Below are 26492 nucleotides of genomic sequence, written 5' to 3'. Positions count from 1 at the left end.
TCTTTGCATTAAAAGGTTGTCCCTTAAGTCCCTTTTATTTCTTTGCCCTCTCACCCTAAATGTATGCCATCAAGTTCTAGACTCCTCCCAACTCAGGGAAAAGACCTTGTCGGTTTATTCTATCAATGTCCCTCATGATTTTACAAACCTCTATAAGGTCACCTCTCAGCCTCCGACCCTCCAGGGAAAACAGCACCAACCTATTCCGCTTCTCCCAATAGCTCAAATCCTCCAACCCTGGCAACGTCCTTCTAAATCTTTTCTGAACCCGTTCAAGTTTCACAACAAACTTCTAACAGGAAGGAGACCAGAACTGCACACAATATTCCAAAAGTGGTCTAACCAATGCCCTGTACAGCTGCAACATCACCTCCCAACTTCAATACTTGATACTCTGACCAATAAATGAAAGCTTTCCAAACGCCGCCTTTGTTATCCTATCTACCTGTGACTCCACTTTTGCGGAGCTATGAACCTGCACTCCAAGGTCTCTTTGTTCAGCAACACTCCCTTGGATCTTACCATTAAGTGTATAAGTCCTCCTCTGATATGCTTTTTCAAAATGCAGTGTCTCATATGTATCTAAACTAAACTCCATCTACCTCTTCACAGCCCATTGCCCATCTGATTAAGGTCCTGTTATCCTCTGACCTAAGCATCTTTTTTATTCCTGATGAAGGGCTTTTGCCTGAAACGTCGATTTCAAAGCTCTTTGGATGTACTTTTAAAACTACGTTAAAACTTAAAGAAAAACCCACCTTTCAGGTGGCTGGCGAGGGGAGCAGGGAACACATTCGCCCCGCCCCCATTGTCTCCGATTGGTTGGATGCCTCGTCGAACCGCGCCCACTACCCGCGGGGTAACGTCACGGTCTGGTCACCCAGCCCCTTGTGAGTTGGCGCATGTGCAGTGTAGGCCATGTAGTGGGACAAAGGCAGTGTTACTGAGTGTGGGAGAGGAATGGCGCCGGCGGCTTAAGGAACAAGAACAGGACCCGCTGGAAAAGCTGAGCAGCCCTGGCTGCATGTGTCAAGAGAATCCGAGGAAACGTTACGGGTCCAGTGATCCTCCTTCAGAACGGAAACTCCCCGGAGAGGTCGCCAGGCCTGAGCGCCCGGGGAGAGGAGACAGTGAGTACCTACTTCGACACTGTCCTATTCCCCCTAGTCCAGGAACTCCCCACATACGTTCGAGACACCACCCACACCCTCCACCTCCTCCAAGACTTCTGCTTCCCCAGCCCCCAACGCCTCATCTTCACCATGGATACCCAATCCCTCTACACCTCCATCCGCCATGACCAGGATCTCCAAGCCCTCCGTTTCTTCCTCTCCCGACGTCCCCAACAGTACCCTTCCACCGACACACTCATTCATCTGGCCAAACTGGTCCTCACCCTTAACAATTTCTCCTTCGAGTCCTCCCACTTCCTCCAGACCAAAGGGACAACCATGGGCACCCATGTAGGCCCCAGCTATGCCTGTGTCTGTATTGGCTACGTCGAATCGTCCATCTTCAGTAATTAAACCGGCACCACTCCCCACCTCTTCCTCTGCTACATTCATGACTGCATTGGTGCTATCTTGTGCTCCTGCGAGGAGGTTGAGCAAACTTCACTGACACATTCCACCCTGAACTTAAATTTACCTGGACCATCTGACACCTCCCTCCCCTTCCTGGACCTCTCCATCTCCATTAATAACGACCGCCTTGACACCGGCATTTTATAAACCCACTGACTCCCACAGCTACCAGGATTACACCTCTTCCCACCCTACCTCCTGCAAAAATGCCATCCCGTATTCCCAATTCCTTCGCCTCTGCCGTATCTGCTCCCAGGAGGACCAGTTCCACCACAGAACACACCAGGTGGCCTCCTTCTTCAGATACCACAATTTCCCTTCCCACGTGGTTAAAGATGCCCTCCAACCTATCTTGTCCACATCCCGCACCTCCGCCCTCAGACCCAACCCCTCCAACCGGAACAAGATCAGAACGCCCCTGGTGCTCACCTTCCACCCTACCAACCTTCGCATAAACCAAATCATCCGCTGACATTTCCGCCACCTCCAAACAGACCCCACCACCAGGGATATATTTCCCTCCCCATCCCTTTCCACCTTCCGCAAAGACCGTTCCCTCTGTGACTACCTGGTCAGGTCCATGCCCCCCTACAACTCACCGTCCCACCCTGGCACCTTCCCCTGCCACTGCAGGAATTGCAAAACCTGCGCCCACACCTCCTCCCTCACCTCCATCCAAGGCCCTAAAGGAGCCTTCCACACCCATCAAAGGTTTAGCTGCCCATCCGCCAATATCATTGTATTGTATCCATTGCTCCAAATGCGGTCTCCTGTACATTGGGGAGACTGGATGCCTCCTAGCAGAATGCTTTAGGGAACACCTCTGGGACACCTGCACCAATCAACCACACCGCCCAGTGGCTCAACATTTCAACTCCCCCTCCCACTCTGCCGAGGACATGGAGGTCCTGGGCCTCCTTCACCGCTGCTTCCTCACCACCAGACACCTGGAGGAAGAACACCTCATCTTCCGTCTCGGAACACTTCAACCCCAGGGCATTAATGTGGACTTCAACAATTTCCTCATTTCCCCTTCCCCCACCTCACCCCAGTTCCAAACTTCCAGCTCAGCACTGTCCCCATGACTTGTCCTACCTGCCTCTCTTCTTTTCCACCTATCTTCTTTTCCATCTATCCACTCCACCACCCCCTCCCCCCATACCGATCACCTTCTTCCCACCCCCACTTACCTATTGTACTCTCTGCTACTTTCTCCCCATCCCCACCCTCCTCTCATCTATCTCTCCACACTGTAGGTACCCTGTTTCTATTCCTGATGAAGGGCTTTTGCCCAAAATGTCAATTTTACTGCTCCTCGGATGCTGCCTGAACTGCTGTGCTTTTCCAGCACCAGTCTAATCTAGACTGGTTACCAGCATCTGCAGTCATTGTTTTTACAGAGAGGAGACAGTGAAACAGGGGAGGATTGGAAACCGCGGGAGGAGGGAGACTGGGGAGTTTATAAACTCCTCGGGGAGGCCTGAGGCCGCGAATAAAAGCTCCAAAGGCCCAGTGTTTACTTTGTTTGGGGAAGGACCTCTGGGGGCAACCGGTCACCATATTCGTGAGGGCAAGACGCAAGTTGTCTTGGGGCGGGGAGCGCGAGCATCCATCTTGGTGAGGGCACCATCAACTGTCATTTCTGGGAGAGAATTCCAACTTTGTGGCAGCCTTTGTGTCAACTAGAATTTTCTCATTGTGGATGTAAGTTTGCTCGCTGAGCTGGAAGGTCATTTTCCGATGTTTCATCACCATACTAGGTAACATTATCAGTGAGTCGAGTGAAGCGCTGGTATTATGTCCTGCTTTCTATTTATGTCTTTTGGTTTCTTAGGGTGGGTGATATCATTTCCGTTCTTTTTCTCAGAGCATGGTCGATGGGGTCCAAATCAATAGATTTCCAGTTGGAATGACATGTTCCAAGGAATTCTTGTGTGTGTTTCTGATTGGCTTATAGGACGGTGGCTTGTCATAGGATGGATGTATGGTCCCAGTCAACATGGTGTCCTCCTTTGTCTGTGTGTAAAGATACGAGTGGTAGTGGATCGTGTATTTTTGTGGCTAGTTGATGTTCATATATCCTGGTGGCTAGTTTTATACCTGTTTGTCAGATGTAGTGTTTGTTACAGTCAAAGAATCCCTATGTGTGGAAATATGCCCTTCGGCCCAACAGCTCCATACTGACCCTGTAGAGATTATGCCAGCCAAGTCCATTCCTCTACAATTACCCCTGACTTATGTACCACTATGGGCAATTTTAGCATGGTCGATTCACTTAGCCTGCGTATCTTTGGATTGTGGGAGGAAACCGGAGCATCCGGAGGAAACCAACACAGACACTGGAAGATTGTGCACACTCCATACAGACAGTCGCCCCAGGATGGGATTGATCCCGGGTCCCTAGTGCTGTGAGGCAGCAGTGCTAACCACTGAGCCACCATGCCACCCCCTTATATTTCAACAGTCTTTCAACTTTAAACACATTCATCACAGTCTTCCCAGAGGATTAGACTGTTCTCTCTCATTTGAGATGGCTGGTGGTGGTTTATCTTGAGGGTCACCACACCTCAGCCAAGGGGAAAGGCCGAGAAGGAGATCCTCACATTTCCCCAACTTGGGTGATACATAATGTGAAGCACCTTGGTATACTCTTTTTGAAATGTTATCATCGGTATTAGCTGTTGTTGTTGCTGTCATTTATTGGCAAGACTCATGTCAACTGAAACAATTTCAGCAAGAAATTGGCAGCTGGCAGAGTTCCCCCACCCAATGCCAAAAAAGTGAATGCTTCTATTGGTGAAAGAAAATTGGCAAAGAAAAACAAAATTCAAGTGTCATGTACCTTTAGAAAGAGTGGAAAGGTTGATTTTTCAAAATAAATGAAAACAACATTTCTGAAGTGGAGCAACAAACTAAATTAACAACGCAGTTTCTTTTCACATAACTGCACGACTGCAAATGTCTGTATTATGGGAAAATGTTCTTATTTTGTAAAGAGTCAGGTCAATACGTTTAATTTTATCAACAGTGATCAATAAGATCTTGGTTTTATACAGCATCTATGTGAGATACACTGGTAATTAATATTTGATCGAGTAAATCTCCACTGACCACCACAAGAACAAAGTTTTTCCCTGTCTGAACTGTCAGAAAAGATGTGCTTTCTTCACAAATTTTGATTTCTTGATGTGTTTGTATGTCTTGCAATATTTGATTTTAAAATATGTAATTTACAGTGAAAATGAATTGTTTGTGCTTTTTAATGTTGATTTTAAGGTACGCTGATAAGAAACTATGTATGCATTTAGGCCGTCTAAAAATAGAATGCTTTTCATACTGTGCAAACAAAACACAATTTGGGAAGTGATGGTTGTTCCCTATCTCAAAGCCAATATCAATAATACCTGTGGGGTCAACACATGCAACCACTTCCTTTCACTCTTTTCTTTTTGGAAATCATTGGGAATTTAACACATTACGCTACTGCAGCAGAATCTGAGCACGTGACATCGGGCTTCCCATCAGGATGCTGTAACAAACCTCAACCTAATTTGGGGTGTTGGGGAAAGTGCAAAATAGATGAATCACTAGTATATACCCTGTGGTTAAAGAGCGCTACAACAGTATTGTACAGACATGCCAGCTGTCTTGGTGAGACCTAACTTTACTCTGCGACACCTTGATTCGCTTGAGTTGTCGCTGACTGCATGTAAAACGAAACATTATGGAGTAATGGAGATGTATCGTGGGCGGCACGGTGGCACAGTGGTTAGCACTGCTGCCTCGCAGCGCCAGAGACCTGGGTTCAATGCCCGCCTCAGGCGACTGACTGTGTGGAGTTTGCACGTTCTCCCTGTGTCTGCGTGGGTTTTCTCCGGGTGCTCTGGTTTCCTCCCACAGTCCAAAGATGTGCAGGTTAGGTGAATTGGCCATGCTAAATTGCCCGTAGTGTTACGTAAGGGGTAGATGTAGATGTAGATGTAGGGGTAGGGGTATGGGTGGGTTACGCTTCGGCGGGGCGGTGTGTACTTGTTGGGCCGGAGGGCCTGTTTCCACACTGTAAGTAATCTAATCTAAAGACATTTTTGCGACTGAAAATGTTTTATTTGGCCTTCAGCAGTCACACCTACACTTTTACCATATATTTTACTGCTTATTTTGATTTAACTTGATGATATGTAACCTCAGTTGCTAAACAACCCTCAGTGGAGCCTCGAGCGTTATTTGAAATCCAACACAAAAGCCAACTTCTTCCAAATACAAAATGTTGCTGACTACAAAGAAAAATCATATAAAAGCTTTTATCAACTCCCAGATCGATTTACCGCAAGAAATAGCAGTATTGGTCATTCTGCTCCACCATTCAGTGAGATCATGTCTGATCTGATAACCCTCAATTCCATTTTCCTGTCTCTTCCCCAAAACCCTTGATTCCCTACTGATCTTCCTTTGACACCTTCAATTTTTCAGAATTTTAACATTTCTAGAACTTTGAAGACTGAGACACTTGGACACACAATGCCAACATCAATCCTTGTAAATTGTCCTTGCTTCTGTACCACAGAAAATTGTTTTCTGGATCCTTGTTTGAGTCTACAAACTGCTCAATAAGCTCAAACAACCCTCTTCTGTTCCTCTAATGAGCCAATATCTCTGACAGCTCCATTTCAATAAAACTGAAAAAGCTTCTATCACTTTTGGTTGTAGACAATACGGCCAGGATTAAAGATGATTCTCATTTTCCTAAATACTTGGAATAGGTTCAATTGATTTTAAACAAACAAGTTTTGACACATGTTCGGGTTCGTTTGAGAAGTTTAGCAGAATTGTATTTCTCAGATGGGACAATGAAACTTCTTTAGATTGTTTCCACTATTGGAGGTCTACCTCCAGTTCTTTTTCTTCGCACATTATAATGATCTTAACTAGTTTTATTTCATTATATCCATCCCTTCAAACAAACCAATTCTTCCCATAAATAAATTCATCCATCTCCAGCACATTCTAGGTGATATTTTTCCTTAAATTCCATTAAAATGTCCTATCTCTTTCCTTAAATCTATGCCCCCTAGTTGCTGAAGCCATCCACCAAGGGGAAAAGTTTCTTCCTATCTAGACCCTAAGTGTCTTATTTGTACACTCCAAACAGGTCCTCACCCAGCCTTCTCTGTAAGGAAAATACCCTCAGCCAATCTAATCACTCTCATAGCTGAAACCCACCAACATGTACCACCCTGGGTTAGTATTCCCTTCTGCACCATTTCTAGTGCCAGCACATCCTGTTAATAATGTGACGACCAGATCCAGTACTCCAGCTGTGGCCCAACTAATGTCTTGTACAGTTCCATCACGATCTCCTGGCTCTCATTTTCAATGCATTTGGGGACAGCACGGTGGCACAGTGGTTAGCACTGCTGCCTCACAGCGCTAGAGACCTGGGTTCAATTCCCACCTCAGGCGACTGCCTGTGTGGAGTTTGCACGTTCTCCCCGTGTCTGCGTGGGTTTCCTCCGGGTGCTCCGGTTTCCTCCCACAGTCCAAAGATGTGCAGGTCAGGTGAATTGGCCATTCTAAATTGCCCGTAGTGTTTGTTAAGGGGTAAATGTAGGGGTATGGGTGGGTTGCGCTTCGGCGGGGCGGTGTGGACTTGTTGGGCCGAAGGGCCTGTTTCCACGCTGTAAGTAATCTAAAAAAAAATCTATTAAGGGCAAGTATTTCATATGCTGCCTTAATCATTTCATCCACATGTCCTGGTGCCTTCGAGAATCTATGAACGCATATACCTTACTCTGATCTTCAGTATATTCTAAGTTCTTGTGATTTAACATGTTGATCCTCCTGAAATGTATCATCTCAATCTTTTCAGGATTGAACTCCATCTGTCATTGTTCTGCTCATCTGACCAACCCATCTTTCTTGTCCTGTAGTCTAAAACTTTCCTCCTTGCCATATATTAGTATGGGTTCTGAATTTCTTTTGGGCCTGATTTATTTAGGTTGCATTGTGTTTATTTTGTGGGCATATTTTTAGAATATTGGGAGGATACTTGGATCCAGCATCTGTTTATACCCAAAGAAGATACTCAAACCAGAATTTTGTTTTTTATCCAATGTTTTCCCTGGTAACATTTTCACAATGACTTCAATTTCTGCAACACCCTTAGCTTAACTTAAACTATCTTCAAATCAAGACATTACTGAATGGAGATCATAACTACTTGTACTATTAAATCTGTCTCAAGCAATGCTGCAAATTAGGTAACCTTGCATTATTATTTTATAACTGTGCTCAAAACCTTTTCTAAAAAGTGACTGGATGAAGATTGAAGTTGACTGAACTGCTTTCTTCATTTTATAATATTGCCAAAACAAGTAAATGTTCCAGCATATGCAATCTTTTCCTTTCTCTAAAATAGGTAATGAGGTGAAAGGGAATAATGGGCAAAGCAATGAAAACAATGCTGACTCTAATTCAGCAAGTATGTTCTTTTCAATAAGTTTAATTCAATATTTACATTAAAGTTGTGTGAGTGACACAAATAACAATACTTTAACGCTGTTACTTAAGTTTAGAAATTCAATCACACTCTGTGTAGATGGCTTAAAATCATTATATCAAAGGCTTAAAGCACTTGCATAAAACACGAAACCTCAATTATGTTTGTTTCCCAAAATGGGTTATCAAGTAAAAGGGAAGTATTATTGGAGATTTAATGACAGCGGGCAAAATGGCAACTCTAATTTCGCAAGTATGTAAGGTTTAAGCTTAAAATGCATGACAGGTTTATTTATCCAAGAAATAAACACCTTTACTCTCTTTAATATTAGCTCCAATTATCAATATTTGATATGAAATTAGAAGATCTAGCTTGAGAAATCTACAACATATTGCCACACGCTTGCCATAAATACGACAGGAACACAGTAAAAGTAGTGAAAATTAAGTCAGATCTTCGTGGTCACAGATCCATAAGATACAGAAGCAGAATCAGTCCATTCGACTTGTTGAGTCTGCTCCACCATTCGATCATGGCCAATGTTTCTCAACCCCATTCTCCTGCCTCCTGCCTCCTCCCTGTAACCTTTGATTCCCTTACTAATCAAGAGCCTATCTTTATCTGTTTTAAAAACACTCAGTTACTTGCCTCGTTTCAGTGGCAATGAGTTCCACAGAGTCACCTCTTTCTGACTGAAAAAAATCTTTCTTATCTCATCCCAGCATTTCTTGCCACAGAGAACTATGAGGGCAGAGTCCATGTCTATACTTCTTTGCATGGTAATTTGTAAATAACATTTGTTTTTTCAGGTTCATTAGCTGCTGCTTAAGTGTGTTGGTAGGTTTGTGGGCTACCATGATGCTGAGAGGTTTGAGTTGTCTGGACATCATTTCACAGATACCTTTGATGTAAGGTAATGTGGCTCGGGTTTCTGCGCATATGTCTGCTTGTTTGAATTTGTTGTTGAGAAATCAGCGGACAGGGTTTATTGGGTACCCGTTCTTCTTGAATATGTTGTATAAGTATTTATCTTCTGCTCTTTGTAGTTCCTGGGTGGTGCAGTGTGTAGTGGCTCGTTGAAATAGTGTCCTGATGCAGATTCATTTGGGACGATTTGCTTCTGCATTAGGTACTTGGGTCTGTGTATGTTGTTTTCCTGTAGACGTTAGTCTGAAGTTCCCTATTAACTGTTTGCTCTACTGACATCTAGGAATGGCACTTTGTTGTTGTTCTCCTCTTTTGTGAATTTTATGCCAGTAAGGATATTGTTGATGGTGTTGTAGGTTTCCCCAAATGTGTTTCATTTTGTGATGACAAAGGTGTCATCACTGTAGCGGACCCAAAGTTTGGGTTGGAGCGTTGGGAGGGCTGTTTGTTTGAGTCTCTGCATTATTGTTTCTGCTAGGAACCTTGATATTGGTGGTCTCGTGGGTGTTCTCTTGATTTGTTTGTAGGGCTTGTTATTGAATGTGAAGTGGGTGATAAGATACGGGTCCACAAGTTTGACAATGTTATCTTTGCTGACGAAGTTGGTGCTGTTTGGTGTTTGTGTCTTTGGTGGTTCTTGTAGTGTAGTCGGTGTGTCTTTGGCCACGTTGATGTTAATGGATGTGAACGGGGCTGTTATATCAAAAGACAGCATTACTTCATCCTCTTCTATCTTGGTGTCTTTGGTGTTCAGGAATTCTTGGGTGGAGTGAATGGAGCGGCATGAATCTTCTACTCAGTGTTTTAGTCTTCAGTGGAGTTCTTTGACTAGTCTGTATACTGGTGTTCCAGGTAGTGAGACTATGGGCCTGAGGGGTGCTCCTGGTTTGAAGAGGAAGGGCACAACAACAAAGTGCCATTCCTAGATGTCACAGTAGAGTGAACAGTCAATGGGGAACTTCAAACTAGTGTCTACAAGAAACAATACACACGGACCAAATACCTAACTACAGAAGCAATCATCACAACACCCACAAACGAAGCTGCATCAGGAGATTATTTAGTGAGCCATCACCCTTTGCAGCCCAGAGGAACTGCGAAGAGCAGAAGAGAAATACGTATATGTACTCAAGAAGTACGGATCCCCAATAAACCCAGTCCGCCAATTTCTCATTGCTTCCAAGCTGACCCTCAAATTTGGTTTGTCCCTGCATTCTTTCCTGGTTGTCTTTTGTGGGTTTTGAAAACTTTTTCCCAATCCTCTGATTGAGGATAAGAGTTGGGAAGTTGTGTTGTGGCTGATAGGACATTGGGTAGACCACTTTTGGAATATTGTGTGCAGTTCTGGTCTCCCTCCTATCAGAATCTTGTTGTGAAACTTGAAAGGGTTCAGAACACATTTAAAAGGATGTTGCCAGGTTTTGAGCTGAATGGGCTGGGCTGTTTTTCCTCGTGCACCAGAGGCTGAGGGGTGACTGAGAGTCATTAAGAAAATCATGAGAGGCATGGATAGGGTAAATAGACAAGGACATTTCCCTGGGGTGAGGGAGTCAGAACTAGAGGGTAATAGGTTTAGGGTGGAGGAGGGCAAGATTTAAAAGAGTCTTAAGGAGTAACCTTTTCATGCAGAGGGTGGTGTGTGTAAGGAATGAGCTGCCAGAGGAAGTGGTGGTTGTTGATACAGCTATGACATTTAAAAGGCACCTGGATAGGTATATGAATAGGAAAGGTTTAGAGGGATATGGGCCAAGTGCTGGCAAATGGGACTAGATGAGGCTAGGATATCTGGTTGGCCCGAAGGGGCTGTTTCTGTGCTGTAGATCTAACTCTGGCTTGCCACTATCGTTTGCCATGTCTGTGTGTTCAGTTTCTCTCTGGTTGTCTGTGTCAATGCCTTGATGTCTCATTCCACCCACCACATATCACCACCAACCCCACCCATCACAGGGACGATAACCAATTCATGTCTGTTTTTTTATCAAGAAGCTGTATTGCAGGTTCAACCTGAATTTACACTTCTTTTGCTCCCAAAATCAGACTTGCTCACTCTCAGCAATATCCCAATATCCTGAAAGATATTAACTTTCACATGGTGTTATCCAAAATTCGAAGATGTCAGTCCTGACGTTTTTGCTTTTTCTGTCCCTGTAAGATCCTGAATCAGCACCTTCAGGACAATTAGTTTGAGCGGAGTGAGAATAGAGGAAGAGAGAGAGAGAGAGAGAGTGGGATGCTTTCAATTTTGTGGAACAGCATAAGAAAAAAATGTTTTGCAGAAACTGGAGTAGCTTGTTCTGAATTTCTACCCTGGACTGACCATGATGACTTTTGTAATCTCTTTTTCCAGAGTATTTGAAGATCTGAAGACTGAAGTTTAAAAATCAACAGATGAAGGGCCTATGCCTGAATCGTCGATTCTCCTGCACTTTGGAAGCTGTCTGACCTGCCATGCTGTTCCAACACCTCACTTTTCAACTCCTCTCCAGTGTCTGCAGTCCCCACTTTCACATCAATGTCTGACAGTCACTCAATCCATCGGGACCTCAACGATTTTCAACTATGATTCTGTGAGAAGGAGCAAAACATTTTGGTTCCTGTTTCAGACCATTTTCAGCATTAGTGGGACTGAATGAGAGTCTCTTCTGTTACAGCGCACTGTGTGTAAAGCCTGAAACAGTTATACGGCCAGGAAAGAGGAATTTACTGTGGGCAGGGGCCGTACACGCGGCTGTAGCTGCGGCCATGGTGAAACCAGAGGAATCCCACACCGTGGAGAAACCGTGGAAGTGTTGCGACTGCGGGAGAGGCTTCCATGCCCCATCTGTCCTGGAGATTCATCGGCGAAGTCACACTGGGGAAAGGCCATTCTCCTGCCCCGAGTGCGGGAAAGGCTTTACCTGCTCCTCCCACCTGTTGGACCACCGCCGAGTCCACACCAGGGAGAAGCCATTCTCCTGCCCTGAGTGTGGGAAGGGCTTCACCTACTCCTCCCACCTGCTGGCCCACCAGCGCGTCCACGCCGGGGAGAGGCCCTTCCCCTGCTCCGAGTGTGGGAAGGCCTTCAGCAAATCCTCGGACCTGCTGAAGCACCAACGGGTCCACAGAGGGGAGAGGCCATTCAGCTGCACTGAGTGCAGGAAGGCCTTCAGTGATTCCTCTACCCTGCAGAGACACCAGTGGGTCCACACCGGGGAAAGGCCGTTCTCCTGCCCCGAGTGCAGGAAGGGCTTTACCCGCTCTTCTGCTCTGCTGACCCATCTGCGGGTCCACACGGGTGAGAAGCCCTTCAGCTGCCCCGAGTGTGGGATGGCCTTCAGCAGGTCTTCCCACCTGCTGAGGCACCAGCGGGTCCACACTGGGGAGAGGCCATTCTCCTGCCTCCAGTGTGGAAAGTGCTTTACCCAGCCCTCCAACCTGCTGACCCACCAGCGGATCCACACCTGTGAGAATCCGTTCTCCTGCCCCAAGTGCGGGAAGGGCTTTGCTGTTTCCTCTAACCTCGTGGCCCACCTGCGGGTCCACACAGGGGAGAGGCCTTTCAGTTGTCCCGAGTGCAGGAAGACCTTCAGCAATTCCTCTGCCCTGCTTAGGCACCAGCGCGTCCACACCGGAGAGAAGCCGTTCTCCTGCCCCGAGTGCGGGAAGGGCTTTACCCGCTCCTCCACACTGCTGACCCACCGGCGGGTCCACACGGGGGAGAGGCCATTCAGCTGCCCCGAGTGCAGGAAGGACTTCAGTGATTCCTCTGCCCTGCTGAAGCACCAGCGAGTCCACACTGGGGAGAGGCCCTTCAGCTGCCCTGAGTGAGGGAAGAGGTTTACATTTTCCCGCAACTTGCGGAAGCACCAGCGGGGGCACCAGCGCTCACAACAATCAGATTCTGCCGCTGATGGTGCCATGAGTCACCCCCAGGACTGATTCTCCTAACAGTGGGTGCAGTGTGAGAGTTGGTGCACTCTATTTGTTTTCCGTTGGACTCCAACCCCACGGTGGCTCAGGGGGGGCATGGTGACTCAGTGATTAGCACTGCTGCCTCATGGCACCAGGAACCAAGGATCAATTCCACCCTTGGGGTGACTGTCTGTGGAGTTTGTGGAGGGTAGGAGAATGGATGAGATAAGAAACCGCTGCCTTTCTTGAGACAAGTCTCCCGGAGAGAACTTGCTGACTGATTTGATTGTCTGATCTATTGATCCTCACAGTGCCCCATTGCCCTCTGTTATCTGGAGGAGGTCCACACAGATGTACCAAAGCCCCTCTTTGGACTGTGGAAGGAAACCTGTGCAGACAGGGAAAACATGCAAACTCCACACAGACAGTTACCTGCGGCTGGAATTGAACTTGGGTCCCTTGCGCTGTGAAATAGCAATGCTAAGCAGTGTGCCACCCCAATATGTCATAAAATTTTAATAAACACACTAAATTGGAAATGTGTCCATACCAAGAACTTACTGTAAATGTGCTGGAGTCAGATTCGATTATGGCGTTCAAAATAGAGGTGGATCATTAAATTGAAAAGGAAAGCATTTGCAGTGTTCAGTGAAGAATAGTACAAGGTACTGTAGTGGACGTCAGAATGAGTTTTTCTCCTTTCTAGTATCTACTTGAGTGACTCAGTGACAAATCTAGTTTATGATATTCACAGTGCTGTATAAATTGTTGTGGGCCACAATGTTTTTCCTCCACTTGGACACAAACTGTTCATCTTAAATATTTGTTTTTTAAATGACGGAAATAAAATTAATGTTTGGAAAACACAACTTGCTGTGTTGTAAGATCATCAGAAATAGGAATGGGAGTAAGTAATTGACCGTTGAGATGCTCTGTCTTTCATTTATCTCAATTCTCTTTCCTGCACTTGTTTTCTCATGACTTCATCTGCTGAAGTGACTACACTCCAAAAGCTTTTGATTTCAACATAAGAGCATAAGAACTAGGAGCAAGAGTCGGCCTTCTGGCCCTTCGAGTCTGCTTCACCACTCAATAAGATCATGACTAATCTTTTCGTGGACTATGCTCCACTTACCTGCGTTTTCACCATATCCCTTACGTTTTTGAAAAATAAAAGATTTATCTTCTAGTGGTTACTGAAGTAGTGTCAAATACTTCCCTGGGCAAGGAATTCCATCGATTGACAACCCTCCAGTGAAGAAGTTTCTTCTCAGTTCAATTTTAACCTGCTACCTCTAATCTTTGAGGCCATGCGCCCTTATTGGGGCGCATTTCCACTGCTCACCTACCAGTGGAAAATCCTATTTCTATTTCTTTCATAATTTAATATATTTCTCTAAGATCCCATCCAAACACACCTGCTGGACTATAAACCTGGTGTAATGTGACTTATGACTACAAAATTTGTTACTACGCATCCTCATAGCTGTGGGATTTCAGGGCTCAAAGATAGGGACACTACCACTGCGCCATAAAAAAAACCTCTGCAGCAAATCGGCCCTCTTCTATTGAATGAAGGGGAAGAGGTTTGTTTTCAACATAGGATACAAATATTATACCTTCAGAGCCATTACACTAAATTGAGCCCTCTTCGGTTGAATGAGTGGATGTGAAGGTGCCAGAGTTGAATTGGTTGATAACGTTAAAAATCATATCTTCCCCCTGAATATCTGACACTACCACTATAGCCCCAGAGCCCGTTGCAGTAAACTGGGTCATCTGCTGTTGAATGAATGAATGGGAATGAAAAGGGCGGATACACTGACATGATTGTGACATTCCCCGCCAATCCCAAAGCTTGTGGTCGGGACCGACTAATCAGAGAGAGATATTGCAGAGGGTGGGGCCAACACGACCAGCAAAGCCGGCCGCCATTGGTCAGGTGGAGTGAGGTGCGTTCTGATTGGAGGGAGCGCGGATGACGCGTTTCACTGAACGAGGAAACGAAATGACGAAGAAAAACAAAGATGGCGGCGCGAGGCTGCGGTTTTCTCATCGACTCAGCGGGCGGTTTCTGACGGAGGGAGGGGGGCAGACAGGCATCGTTTACCTCAGAAAATACCTTTAAAATACATTTCAAATTAAAGCCGGAACTTTTCAAACAAAAGTTGTGAAGAAAAGGAGACAGTCCCCGGTGGGGTTTATTGTTTATTTTTGTATAATTTCCGGGGCCCGGGAAGGGGGAGGTGACGGTTACCGGGTGAACGAGAAAACAAATTAAAAATGTCGGCGGAGGAGGAGGGAGAGCCGGCGCCCGCGGCTTTTTCGGCGGCGGCCGGAGCCCAGGAGCTCAACAACCCCCCGGAGCTGGAGGAAGGTCCGAGCTCCAAGAAGCGGGGGGTCCGGCTGGAGGCTGGATTTGCTCAAGGCTTGTATCTATTAACTTATTTAAATGGTACCTACTGTATGGGGCTATGGTTTACATTAAAACCGGAGGATCATGTCAGAGTGTTTGTTTATATTTAGCAGTTGTAGTTGGTAAAATACACTCCCTGGAGGAGCACCTTCTATGATGCTGCATTTCTTGCCTTCTGCCCTTCCCCCATTTGTTATCTCACATCTCGATTTTACATTTTATTTGGTCAAATTTAATATTATATTAATGAGACTTGGTATTCACTGTGTTATGAATTTGTTTGTCGGATTATTGTAAGAAAAAATTAATGGTGTCATGTCATTTCTGATGTCAGAGTTTGACATTGAATGTGCAGATGTGAATATCAGTAAATTGTGAAAATAAATCAAGAACTTGTGGTTCTAACAAAAAAGCAGTTCACTGATTGTGAGAAACAAAGCTCACACACCTCAATAATTGCAGTCCGAGACAAAATCTGAATCAGCAGTGTCCTTTAGTTTACACTTGCAAGTGGGTGAGATGTCCAGTGCCTATAAGGCAGAGGACATACACACACCAAGTTCAATTCATACATAATATTTATATGATTTGATGTCTTTTGTTTTACATCGCTCCTCCCCTGCTTACATCATCCACTTCCCTAAGACCGGCCCCCATTACCCCTGTTTATCTCTTGCCTTATACGGCCTTGTCTGTGACAAAATGCTTATTCCTGGCCTCACAAGGCTGTTTGACCTCATCCTGCTGTAGGTCATTGTTAGGCATATTCTTTCTTCATCATTATCTCCCCCCTTCATCTGTTGCCTTTCTCGAGGCTGTTCTGATCCCTATGACCCTTTTAATTGGGGTTTGTTCCTGTGTTTTTGTAAAAGTGGGAAGCAGATGTTTATACCTACTGTTTGTACAGGCGTATCTTGCTTAACTTCATCCCCTCACAACATCTTATCTATTTGCCCGTAATGTCTACCTTCTGACATACAGGTTTAGCTAATACAAAAACAATTATATATTTCCTCCACATCGTTTCCATTCTTGTTGACTCAGCTCGTGGCTAAAACAATTACACACTGCTGTGAGTTCATTTTACTTTGTAAAATGAAATTGCAGAAATGAATAAGTAACATTAATTTACCTATATCCCATACTTTGTTTATATTTAGCAGTTGTAGTTGGTAAAATACACTCCCTGGAGGAGCACCTTCTACGATGCTGCATTTCTTGCATTCTGCCCTTCCCCCATTTGTTATTTCACATCTTGATTTTACATTTTATTTGGTCAAATTTAATTTCATATTAATGATACTTGGTATTCACTGTGTTATTAATTTGTTTGTTGGATTATTGTAAGAAAGAAATAATGGTGTCATGTCATTTCTGATGTCAGAGTTTGACATTAAATGTGCAGATGTGAATATCAGTAAGTTGTGAAAATAAATCAAGAACTTGTGGTTCTAACAAAAAAGCAGTTCACTGATATTAATGGCATTGTCTCATTTGAGGATGATGACTTGAGTCTGACTAACAAACCGTTTCATGTAGTCACCCAATTTAACGAAAATTTTCTTTAACTTAATTAAAGTTAAATTTGTTTAATTTAACAAATTTGTTTATACAATTTGTACAATTTGTTTATAAGATTTATTTATACGTCCATTGCTCTCGATGTGGTCTCTGCCACATTGGGGAGACTGGACGCCAATTTGCAGAACATTTCAGGGAACAGCTGTGGGATGCCAAAACTAAACGACCCCACCGCCTTGTGGCTGAACGCTTTAACTCCCCCTCCCAATCCATCAAGGACATGCAAGTACTCTGCTGCCTCCCCCTCCAAGCTCTAGCTACCTGACGCTTGTAGGAAGAACACCTCGTCTTCTGCCTTGGGACGCACTAACTGCATAGGATCAATGTAGATTTCACCAGTTTCCTTATTTCCCCTCCCCTCCACCCACCCCCACACCACACACCTTGTCCCAGATCCAGAGTTGAAAAATGTGGTGCTGGAAAAATGCCTAGAGGCCATACTTCTAGGAATTCCCTGGCTGTTCTCTGGCATGGCACTCATCCACAGATTCTATCAACAAACACATTGACCTGGACCCAATATGGCCACTGCAGCGGAGAGTTGGAACTGACAACCGGAAGCGGCAGAGACAAACCACTATAAATGCCGGAGGAAACAATACGGAAGCACTTCACAGGAGGCTCCCAAGCACTGAGGATATCACCTAGACAGGGGATGAAACGTCTGCAACACAAATTCCCAGCTCGGCGAACAGAACCACAACAATGAGCACCCGAGCTACAAATCTTCTCACAAACTTTGAATTAAGCATAGGAGTTGGGACATCCTGTTGCAACTGTCACACATGTCACACAACACAAGGCATGGTCCTTCTCTGACTGACCATCCCTTTGAATATCAGGGGGAAGACACCCCTTTAATTGTAACATTCAGGAAAGATGCCTTACTTCAACAAAGATGTGCTGTGCTCACAAATGTTTGGACAGAGGAAGGGAATTGCAGTCTGGGGTGAAGCTCAATCTTCATTCAGAGAGAGAGAGGAGCAGCAGTAGCTTCAGAAGCTCATGGTTCAACTTGTGCATTCAGACAATAGGGGGGCTATTCTGGGCAAAATCTGGGAGTGAAGCAATGTCTCCCCCTTTCCATTCCTTATCCTGGGAGGGAGAGAGAAGGGGGGAAGCACTGTTCACTTGCAGCAACTGGAGGCAGAAATATGAATCCAAGCAGGGAGCAGACTCTGCAAAAGTCAGCTTCTGTCGGCTTCTTCTGGAATATTGTGTGCAATTCTGGTCTTCCCTCCTATCAGAAGAATGTTGTGAAACTTGAAAGGATTCAGAAAAGATTCACAAGGCTATTGCCAGGGTAGGAGGGTTTGAACCACAAGGAGAGGCTGAATAAGATGGGGCTGTTTTCCCTCGAGCATCGCAGGTTGAGTGTGTGTTTTTTAAAGAGGTTTATAAAAACTTGGGTGTGGATGGGGTGAATAGACAAGGTCTTTTCCCTTGGATAGGGGGAGTGCAGAACTAGAGGGCATAGGTTTAGGGCGAGAGGGGAAAATTTTAAAAGGGACCTTGCAGTCAACTTTTTTTGCAGAGGGTTGTGTGTGTATGGAATGAGCTGCCAGAGGAAGTGGTGAAGGCATCTGGATGGGTATATGAATAGGAAGGGTTTAGATGGATATGGACCAAGTGATGGCAAATGGAACTAGACTAATTTTGGATATCTGGTCGGCGTGGACAAGTTAGATTGAAGGATCTGTTTCTGTGCTTTATGTCTCTGACTCTATGACTGGTGAAAAGCGTTGGCATTCGTCGAAACATTTATGCAACAGAAAATTATAAGAGGGTAAAGATAAGCCTCACGTCATTGATCCATGAATCCTGGTTGTATGGATGTATTTCCAGTAATAGAGTCAGTATGGCATGGAAGAAGTCCAAAAGACGGCTTCTTTTACAAAAAGTCACACTTAAAACTTAAATCTGAGTCTTCTGGAAATGTAAGACAACAGTGCGTTAATATAAGACAGATAAGTCTGGGGTATATGTTACGTATTTGATGGAATGTTTATGGCTCCAAAATCCTGATTTGCAGTTGTTTCTGGGCTCATAATATTGTACTGCAGAATATTGTATATCTTCAGTAAGAACGTCAATACCGCACGATAGATGTTCATTCAGCAACTTGAGTGAACTCTTCATGGAGTATGCAATCCACCACATTACCCTGCTGTATTCATTTACATATAGATCAGCACAAAGATCTTGGGTAAGAGAGGAAAGAATGTTCCACAGAAACTAGAATTGTGTGTTTTGACTTTCTATTGTGGACTGACAGAGATGACCTTTGCAATCTCTTTCCACAGGAATATTACAAGAGAAGAATTTGGAGGCAGAAATCTCAGACCAAACATCACATCGAAGTCTGACAGTCGATTGATTCACCAGGACTTGGATATTGATGGCCTTGAAAACAAAGGGGAGAAGGTCTGCCTGCTTTGTTAGGTTTTAAGCGTCAGTGTGACTGGAAACTCAGAGTCTCACACACCCACACACCAGAGCAGTGACTGGAACATGCTTTACAGACTGAATGAGAGTCCTCCAATAATCAGAGGGTTCACCAGTAACACCACACACATGCTGTAAGAGAGAGCGAGTTTCAACTGATTGTTGAACCTGGAGAAATACAAGGACACCTGCACCATGGAGAAATCATGAAAATGCGGGGAATGTAGGAACGGTTTCCCTTCCTCGCCTGCCCGATATTCATCAGCATTTATACACCAGGCAGCGGCCATTCACCTGCATTCAGCACGGGAAAGGCTTCACTCAGTCGCATCACCTCTTGGTCCACACCGGGGAGAAACTGCTCATCTGCCCTGTATGCTGAAGCAGATGAAGGACATTTTTTATCCTGGATGGAGCATTCTGCAGGTATACCTGAAATAGATACATTTGTCTCTATCCCATTGAGTCTCCAGCACAGAACCAGGCCAAGCTGCTCAATTGGTCTCTGTGTTTATTCTCCACCTGAGCCTCCATCCACCCCTCTTCATTGCCCCCCATCTTCCCTCCATCAGCATAAAGGTATCCCCCACTTTTTCAAAGTTCGCTTTACACTACTTCACTTTTACAAAAGACCTACATTAATACCTGCTCCCACAAACCGAAAGAAATCTGAAGAGGATTGTCGCTTTTACAAAGAAAGGCATAATACAAATTAATTCATGGTAATTGCTTCTTCGATTTAGGCCATTTCGGCTTATGAAAGGAACACTCTACTTTCAAATAGTGGGGGAAAGCTGTATCAATACAATACAGCACAGTCTCAGGCCCGTCTCACTTGGTTTAGGCACACACATACCCTCAAGCCTGTGCTAATTCTTAATCCTTACTTAGACCTGCTATTTATTGCCCATGTGTGGTTTCTGTTCCTCTGTTCACCTCCCGTTCATGTGTTTATCAAGATACACCTTAAACATTGTTAAGGTGCCTGCTTCCACTACCTGCACTGGCAGTGCGTTCCAGGAACTCCCACCACCCCTCTGTGTGATTCCCCACCCCCACCATCTCTCCCCCAAACAGTCCCCTGCTCACCTTGAACCTGTGCCCTCTTTTAGTTGACCTTTCCACTTTGGAGGGGAAAAAAACACCTCTGACTATCACAGAATCCCTCCAGCGTGGAAACAGACCATTCAGCCCAACAAGTCAACACCGGCCCTCTAAAGATTAACGCATGGAGACCCGTTCCCTTACCCCTATTATCTACATTTACTCCTGACTAATGCACCGAACTTACACATCCCTGAACAATGGGGCAATTTACACACAGACAATCCAACTTAACCTGCCTCTCCCTGGACACTATGGGTAACATAGCATCGCTAATCCACCCTAACCTATACATGTTTGGATTGTAGGAGGAAGCCAGAGCAGCCAGAGGAAGCCCACGCAGACACGGGAGGTGGGGTGCAGGGATAATCTGCCAACTCCACACAGCTAGTTCCCTGACACTAAATCCGAACGCAGGTCCCTGGCACTGTGAGGTGTCAGTGCGAACCGCTGAGCTACCCTGCCACCCCTGTCCAGCCAATCTGTGTCTCTCATCATTTTGTCAAGGTCTCTTTTCAGCCTCTGTTTTTCCAAAGAAAACAATCCAGGTTTATGCCTCCTCTGCTCGTAACGAGAGCCCTCCAGACTAGGTAATGTCCTGGTGAACCTTGTCTGTATCCTCAGCCAGAGCACCCACATCCTTCCAGTAGCACAGTGACCAGAACTGCACACAATATTCCGAATGTGGCCAGAATAAACAGCTGTAATGTAAATCTTACACTCAAGGAAGCGTGCTGTATACCTTCTTGACCACCGTGCCCACCTGCATTACCACTATGCCCAGATCCCTCTGTATGCCAGTGCTCCTATGTGTTCTGCCATTTATCATACAATTCTCATATTTCCTTCATCTCTATCGAGCTTCACCTTAACTATCTTTCTCTCTTCATCTCTTTTCCCCCCTCCTCAAATCAGCATACCATAAGACCATAGGAGCAGAAATTAGGCCATTCAGCCCATTGAGTCTACTTCGCCATTCAATCACGGCTGATAAGTTTCTCAACCCCATTCTCCCCGAACTCCTTGATCCCCTTGATACTCAAGAGCCTAGCTATCTCAGTCTTAAATATACTCAGTAACTTGGCCTCCGCAGCTTTCTGTGGCAGTGAATTTCATAGATTCACCATACTCTGGCTGAAGAAGTTTCTGTCCCCTCTGTTCTAAAGGGTCTTCCCTTGACAGGAAAGCTGAGCCCTCAGGTTCTAGTTTGTCCTACCAATGGAAACATCTTCCCAACATCCACACCGTTCATTATTCTGTAGGTTTCAATTAGATCCCACCCCACCCCCAATCCTTCTGAACTCCATGAAGTTTAAACCTAGAGTCCTCTAATGTTCTTATGTTAAATTTTTCATTCCTGGACCATTCTTTTGAACCACCTCTGAACACGTTCCAGGGCCAGTACATCCTTCCTGAGATATGGGGCCCAAATCTACATACAGTACTCCAATTGTGGCCTGACCGGAGACTTACAGAGCCTCAGAAGTACATCCCTGCTTTTATATTCAAGTCTGATCAAAATAAATGCCTTCATTGCATTTGCCTTCCTAACCACTGACTCAACCTGCAAGTTTACCTTGAGAGAATGCTGGAGCAGAACTCCATAGTCTCTTTGCACATCAGATTTCTGAATTTTCTCCCCATAATCCTTCTGTTCCAGAGTAGCAGCAGAGATTTCCAGACACCTCGATTGTTTTCAGGGATACCAAGGGATCTTGGGAATTGCCAGTATCGCAAGAGGAGGCAGAGGGGAATGTGGTGTGGTCCTTTAAACTGCAGAACTTTCCAAACTCCCTGAGTCAGCAGGAACTCTTTCTGGACCAAGAAACAAAAGGGCCACTGAGAAACTGCTACATCAGAAGATCTCAGAGGCAGAAATTAGGCCATTCAGCTCATTGAATGGTGGAGCTGACTTAATCATTCTTAAGTATCAAGGGTTACGGGGAGAATTGGGTTGAGGAACGTATCTGCAATGATTGAATAGTGGAGCAGACTGAATGGCCTAATTTCTGCTAGTTAACCATCCCTGGGAAGAAGGACGCAAAACAACAAACTGTTTCCTGCGACAGATGAGCTAAGTGTTTAATAACCTCATGACAAAAGGACAATTAAGTTTGTCTGTGGAAGGAAGTCCCTGACATAAAAGGGTTTTTTGCAGGAAAGGCTGTATCAAACAAAGCACTAAACCTCGAGGATAAGAAGGTAAGCTACAGACCAGAGATCTCCAGAAGTGTGGGGAGGTGGTGTTAGAATCGAAAGAAACATCACATCACAGATTTGAAAGTGAGGAATCTCCACCAGAATTCAACCTCAGAATGATGGAGCAGCAGTACTTGGAAGAAGAATGCTGCATTGAATCCCTGGACACTTCCAGAGACATAAACTGTTGGTGGAAACTCAGTTAAATTCAGCCATCAATTGGGAGATAGCCAAGTTGTGAGTGAGGTTGAACTTGGTTACTTGAGGAGTTTTATTTGTGTTGTTACATACAATAAAGTGTAAATGATTGTTTCAGCAGTTAATTGTGTGCAGTTTCTGAGTTAAGAGCCAAATTAAGGTGATTCACCCACAACCACAGTGAGAGGCTGCGATTCATGTTGACTCCATTGCATTCAGCAGTACATCACGTCAATACTCTTATAAAGCGAAGGCTGACAGCACCGCCTTTCTCAAACAGAAACACCCAGAGGAGCGTGTCGCCCAATAATCTGTAAAATTAGCATGAAAAGTGGTGTAACCTGCTCTAGTGATAAGAATAAATCCCCAACACTTTAAAATCAACAATCAGCAATTTATTTATCCAACTATCACAGTGAACAAATGAACAAAACTATTAACAAACTGGATACAGGCCAGGAGCAGATGGGTGGCACTAGTTTAGTTGGGGATCATGGACTGGTTGGTCTGAAGGGTCTGTTTCCAGGCTGCATGACTCCATAGCACGGAATGAATGGGGAACAATCCCAAAGATGACAAAGGTTTCAAGCACCACCTTAGGCAAATGTGTGGACTCCCTCCAGATAACTGAGGGCAGTGGGGCACTGTGAGGGTCAGTAGATCAGTCAGCCAGCCAGTTCTCTTCAGGAGACTTGTCTCAAGAAAGGAAGTGGTTTCCTGTCCCATCAGCCAGATTATCCAGTTTGGATAATATTTGGTCCTCTTTCTCCAACAAAATATGTAGTCAGGGCAGTGTCTATAACAACAATGTTATTAAACTTGGAAGAGGGCTGAAGACATATACAAGGATGGTGCCAGGACTCAAGGGTCTGTGTAAAAGGGAGAGGTTGGACAAGCTAAGATATTTTTATTTAGAGCATTAGAGACTGAGAGAGGCCCTTAGAGAAGTGAAGAGATCGTGAGAGGGTGAATGCACTCAGACTTTTACCCCAGGGTTGGGGATGTGAGGGCTAGAGGGCATCAGTTTAAGGTTAGAGGAAAAAGAATAAAAGGGAACGTGAGGGGCAACTTTATTTATGCAGACGGTGGTAGACATATGGAATAAGATGCCAGCGGAAGTGGTTGAGGTGGGTACATTAACAACATTTAAAAGGCATTTGGACAAATACGTGGATAGGAAAGGTATGGAAGGAAATGGGCCAAGTGCAGGGAAATGGGCTTAGTGTTGATGGACAGTTTGTTCGGCGTGGACCATGTTGGGCCGAAGGGCCTGTCTCCTGCTGTGGGACTCTATGATTCGCATCTCTTTGTCGTCCGACAGTTTTGAGTTTCCAAATTCACATCTCACTAAATCAGGCCGAATAAAATCCAATCTCATTCGTCAACTCTGATGCAGAGGTGCTGGTGTTGAATTGGGGTGGACAAGGTCAGAAGTCACACGGCACCAGATGAAGTGATGAAGGAGCAGCACTCATGAAAGAGCAATGCTCCTAAAGCTTGTGATTTCAAATAAACTTGTTGCACTGTAACATGGTGTCATGTGACTTCCAACTTCTTCAACCCTGGGTTTGTCTCAAACTTGATGGGATACTTTGTCCAACTCGGCATATTTTATCAGTATCGCTTGAAGGAAATCTTTTTTTAAGATTAGATTCCCTACAGGATGGAAACAGTTCCTTTGGCCCAAAAAGTTCACACTGGCCCTCGCAGAGTAACCCAGCCAGACCCATTCCCTTATCCCTATTCCTCTACATTTACCCCAACTAATGCACCACACCTACACATCCCTGAACACTATGGGACAATTTAGATGGGCCAATCCAAACTAACCTGCACACCTTTAGACTGGGGAAGGAAACCGGAGCACGCAGAGGTAACCCATACAGATGTGGGGGGGGGGCATCGTGAAAGCTACACACAGACTGTCATCCCGAGTGTGGATTTGAACCCAGGTCAGCATCGTGAGGCAGTGGTACTAACCACTGCGTCACCATGCCACCCCTGAGCCACATAGGTGGGCTTGCGGGGGGGGGGGGGGGGGATGGTGAGTCCAGCACAAAAAAAAAACCACTACACCCACTGTCAGAATGGGCAGGAGGTTCAGCCCTGTGGGTGACCCACTGCTGCGTCACTGGTGGAATCTGATTGTTGGATGCACTGGTGCCCCCGCTGGTGCCTCTGCAAGTTGCAGGACAATGTGAACCTCCGCCCGCAGTCGGGGCAGGCAAACGGCTTCTCACCGGTGTGGACCCATTGGTGGGCCAGCAGTTTGGAGGAGCGGGTGAACCCCTTCCCACACTCGGGGCAGCTGAATGGCCTTTCCCTGGTGTGGACCCGCCGGTGGGACAACAGGTCAGAGGAATTGCTGAAGGCCTTACCACACTCAGGGCAGGCGAATGGCCTCTCCCCCGTGTGGATTCGCCGGTGTCTCAGCAGGTCAGAGGAATTGCTGAAGGCCTTCCCGCACTCTGGGCAGCTGAAGGGCCTCTCCCCCGTGTGGACCCGCTGATGGGCCAGCAGGTTGGAGGATTTACTGAAGGCCTTCCCACACTCTGGGCAGCTGAAGGGCCTCTCCCCCGTGTGGACCTGCTGATGGGCCAGCAGGTTGGAGGAATTGCTGAAGGCCTTCCCACACTCTGGGCAGCTGAAGGGCCTCTCCCCCGTGTGGACCCGCCGGTGCCTCAACAGGTTGGAGGAGTCGCTGAAGGCCTTCCCGCATTCGGGGCAGCTGAATGGCCTCTCCCCCGTGTGGACCCGCCGGTGCTTCAGCAGGTCGGAGGAATTGCTGAAGGCTTTCCCGCACTCGTGGCAACTGAAGAGCCTCTCCCCTGTGTGGAATTGCTGGTGGGTCTGGAGGTTGTCCACCCAAGTGAACCCTTTCCCGCACATGGAACAGTAAGACGTCCTCTCACCAGTGTGTATATGCTGGTGGGCCAGCAGGACACAAGAGCAGGTAAAGCCCTTTGCCCGCTTGGGGCTGGAGAACGGCCTCTTCCCAGTGTGATTGCAATGATGAGCCGCCAGGACAGATGGGACACGGAAGCCCTTCCCACAGTCGCCACACTTCCATGGTTTCTCAACAGGTTGTGTTTCCTCGGGTTTCTCCATGGCCGAAGCTTCAGCTGCACACACACGTGTACAACCCCGCCATGAATTCTTCTTTCCAGGCAGTAGAGTTGTTTCAGGCTCCACACTCAGTGCGCTGCAACATTTGGGTCTTTCAACCAGTGCCCCCGTACTCAAACAGGAACCAAAAAGAAAGCTTTGCTCCTTCTCACAGAATCATAGTTGAAAATTGTTGTGGTCTTGATGGACTGAGTAACTGTCAGACACTGATGTGAAAGGGAGGACTGGAGACGCTGGAGAGTCAGTCAAAAACTGCGTCGCTGGAAAAGCGCAGCACGGCAAGCAGCATCAGAGAAGCAGGAGAATCAACATTTTGGACATAAGCCCTTTATCTGCTGACTTTGAAACTTCTGTCTTCAGATAGTCTGTAAGAAAAGATTACAAAAGTCATCACTGCCAGTCCGGTTAAGAGTGAGATATCAAGGCATTGACACTGACACCAGAGAGAAACTGTACATATAGATGTGGCAAATGTTAGTGGCAAGCCAGAGTGATAGAGATATTAGGCACAGAAACAGACCCTTTA

At 45.7% G+C, this 26492-nt stretch overlaps 2 protein-coding genes across 5 annotated transcripts; one reads left to right on the top strand and one right to left on the bottom strand.

The window, feature by feature from the left end:
• Positions 1 to 767: 767 nt before the first annotated feature.
• LOC140460715 (uncharacterized) lies at positions 768 to 23227 on the top strand. Of its 4 annotated transcripts, XM_072555340.1 has the most exons (3): positions 791 to 1130; positions 7999 to 8061; positions 11354 to 13749. In XM_072555340.1, exon 3 carries the CDS (start codon positions 11749 to 11751, stop codon positions 12811 to 12813), a length of 1065 nt encoding a protein of 354 aa, XP_072411441.1. In that variant the 5' UTR covers positions 791 to 1130; positions 7999 to 8061; positions 11354 to 11748; the 3' UTR covers positions 12814 to 13749. The 4 variants fall into 4 exon arrangements, 2 of the variants coding, with proteins under 2 accessions (XP_072411441.1, XP_072411440.1); XR_011954307.1 differs by lacking the exons at positions 7999 to 8061; positions 11354 to 13749 and adding an exon at positions 19198 to 23227 and having other exon boundaries at positions 768 to 1130; XM_072555339.1 differs by lacking the exon at positions 7999 to 8061 and having other exon boundaries at positions 813 to 1130.
• A 1686-nt stretch (positions 23228 to 24913) lies between these two features.
• On the bottom strand, positions 24914 to 25842 carry LOC140460717 (uncharacterized). The gene has a single exon (XM_072555347.1). The coding sequence runs from the start codon at positions 25727 to 25729 to the stop codon at positions 24941 to 24943; it is 789 nt and encodes a 262-aa protein (XP_072411448.1). The 5' UTR covers positions 25730 to 25842; the 3' UTR covers positions 24914 to 24940.
• Positions 25843 to 26492: the final 650 nt, after the last annotated feature.

Source organism: Chiloscyllium punctatum, chromosome 36 (genome assembly GCF_047496795.1).
Source record: "Chiloscyllium punctatum isolate Juve2018m chromosome 36, sChiPun1.3, whole genome shotgun sequence".
Lineage (NCBI taxonomy): Eukaryota > Metazoa > Chordata > Chondrichthyes > Orectolobiformes > Hemiscylliidae > Chiloscyllium > Chiloscyllium punctatum.
The sequence above is the reverse complement of the archived record's forward strand: the minus strand, read 5'-3'. Positions and strand labels throughout refer to the sequence as shown.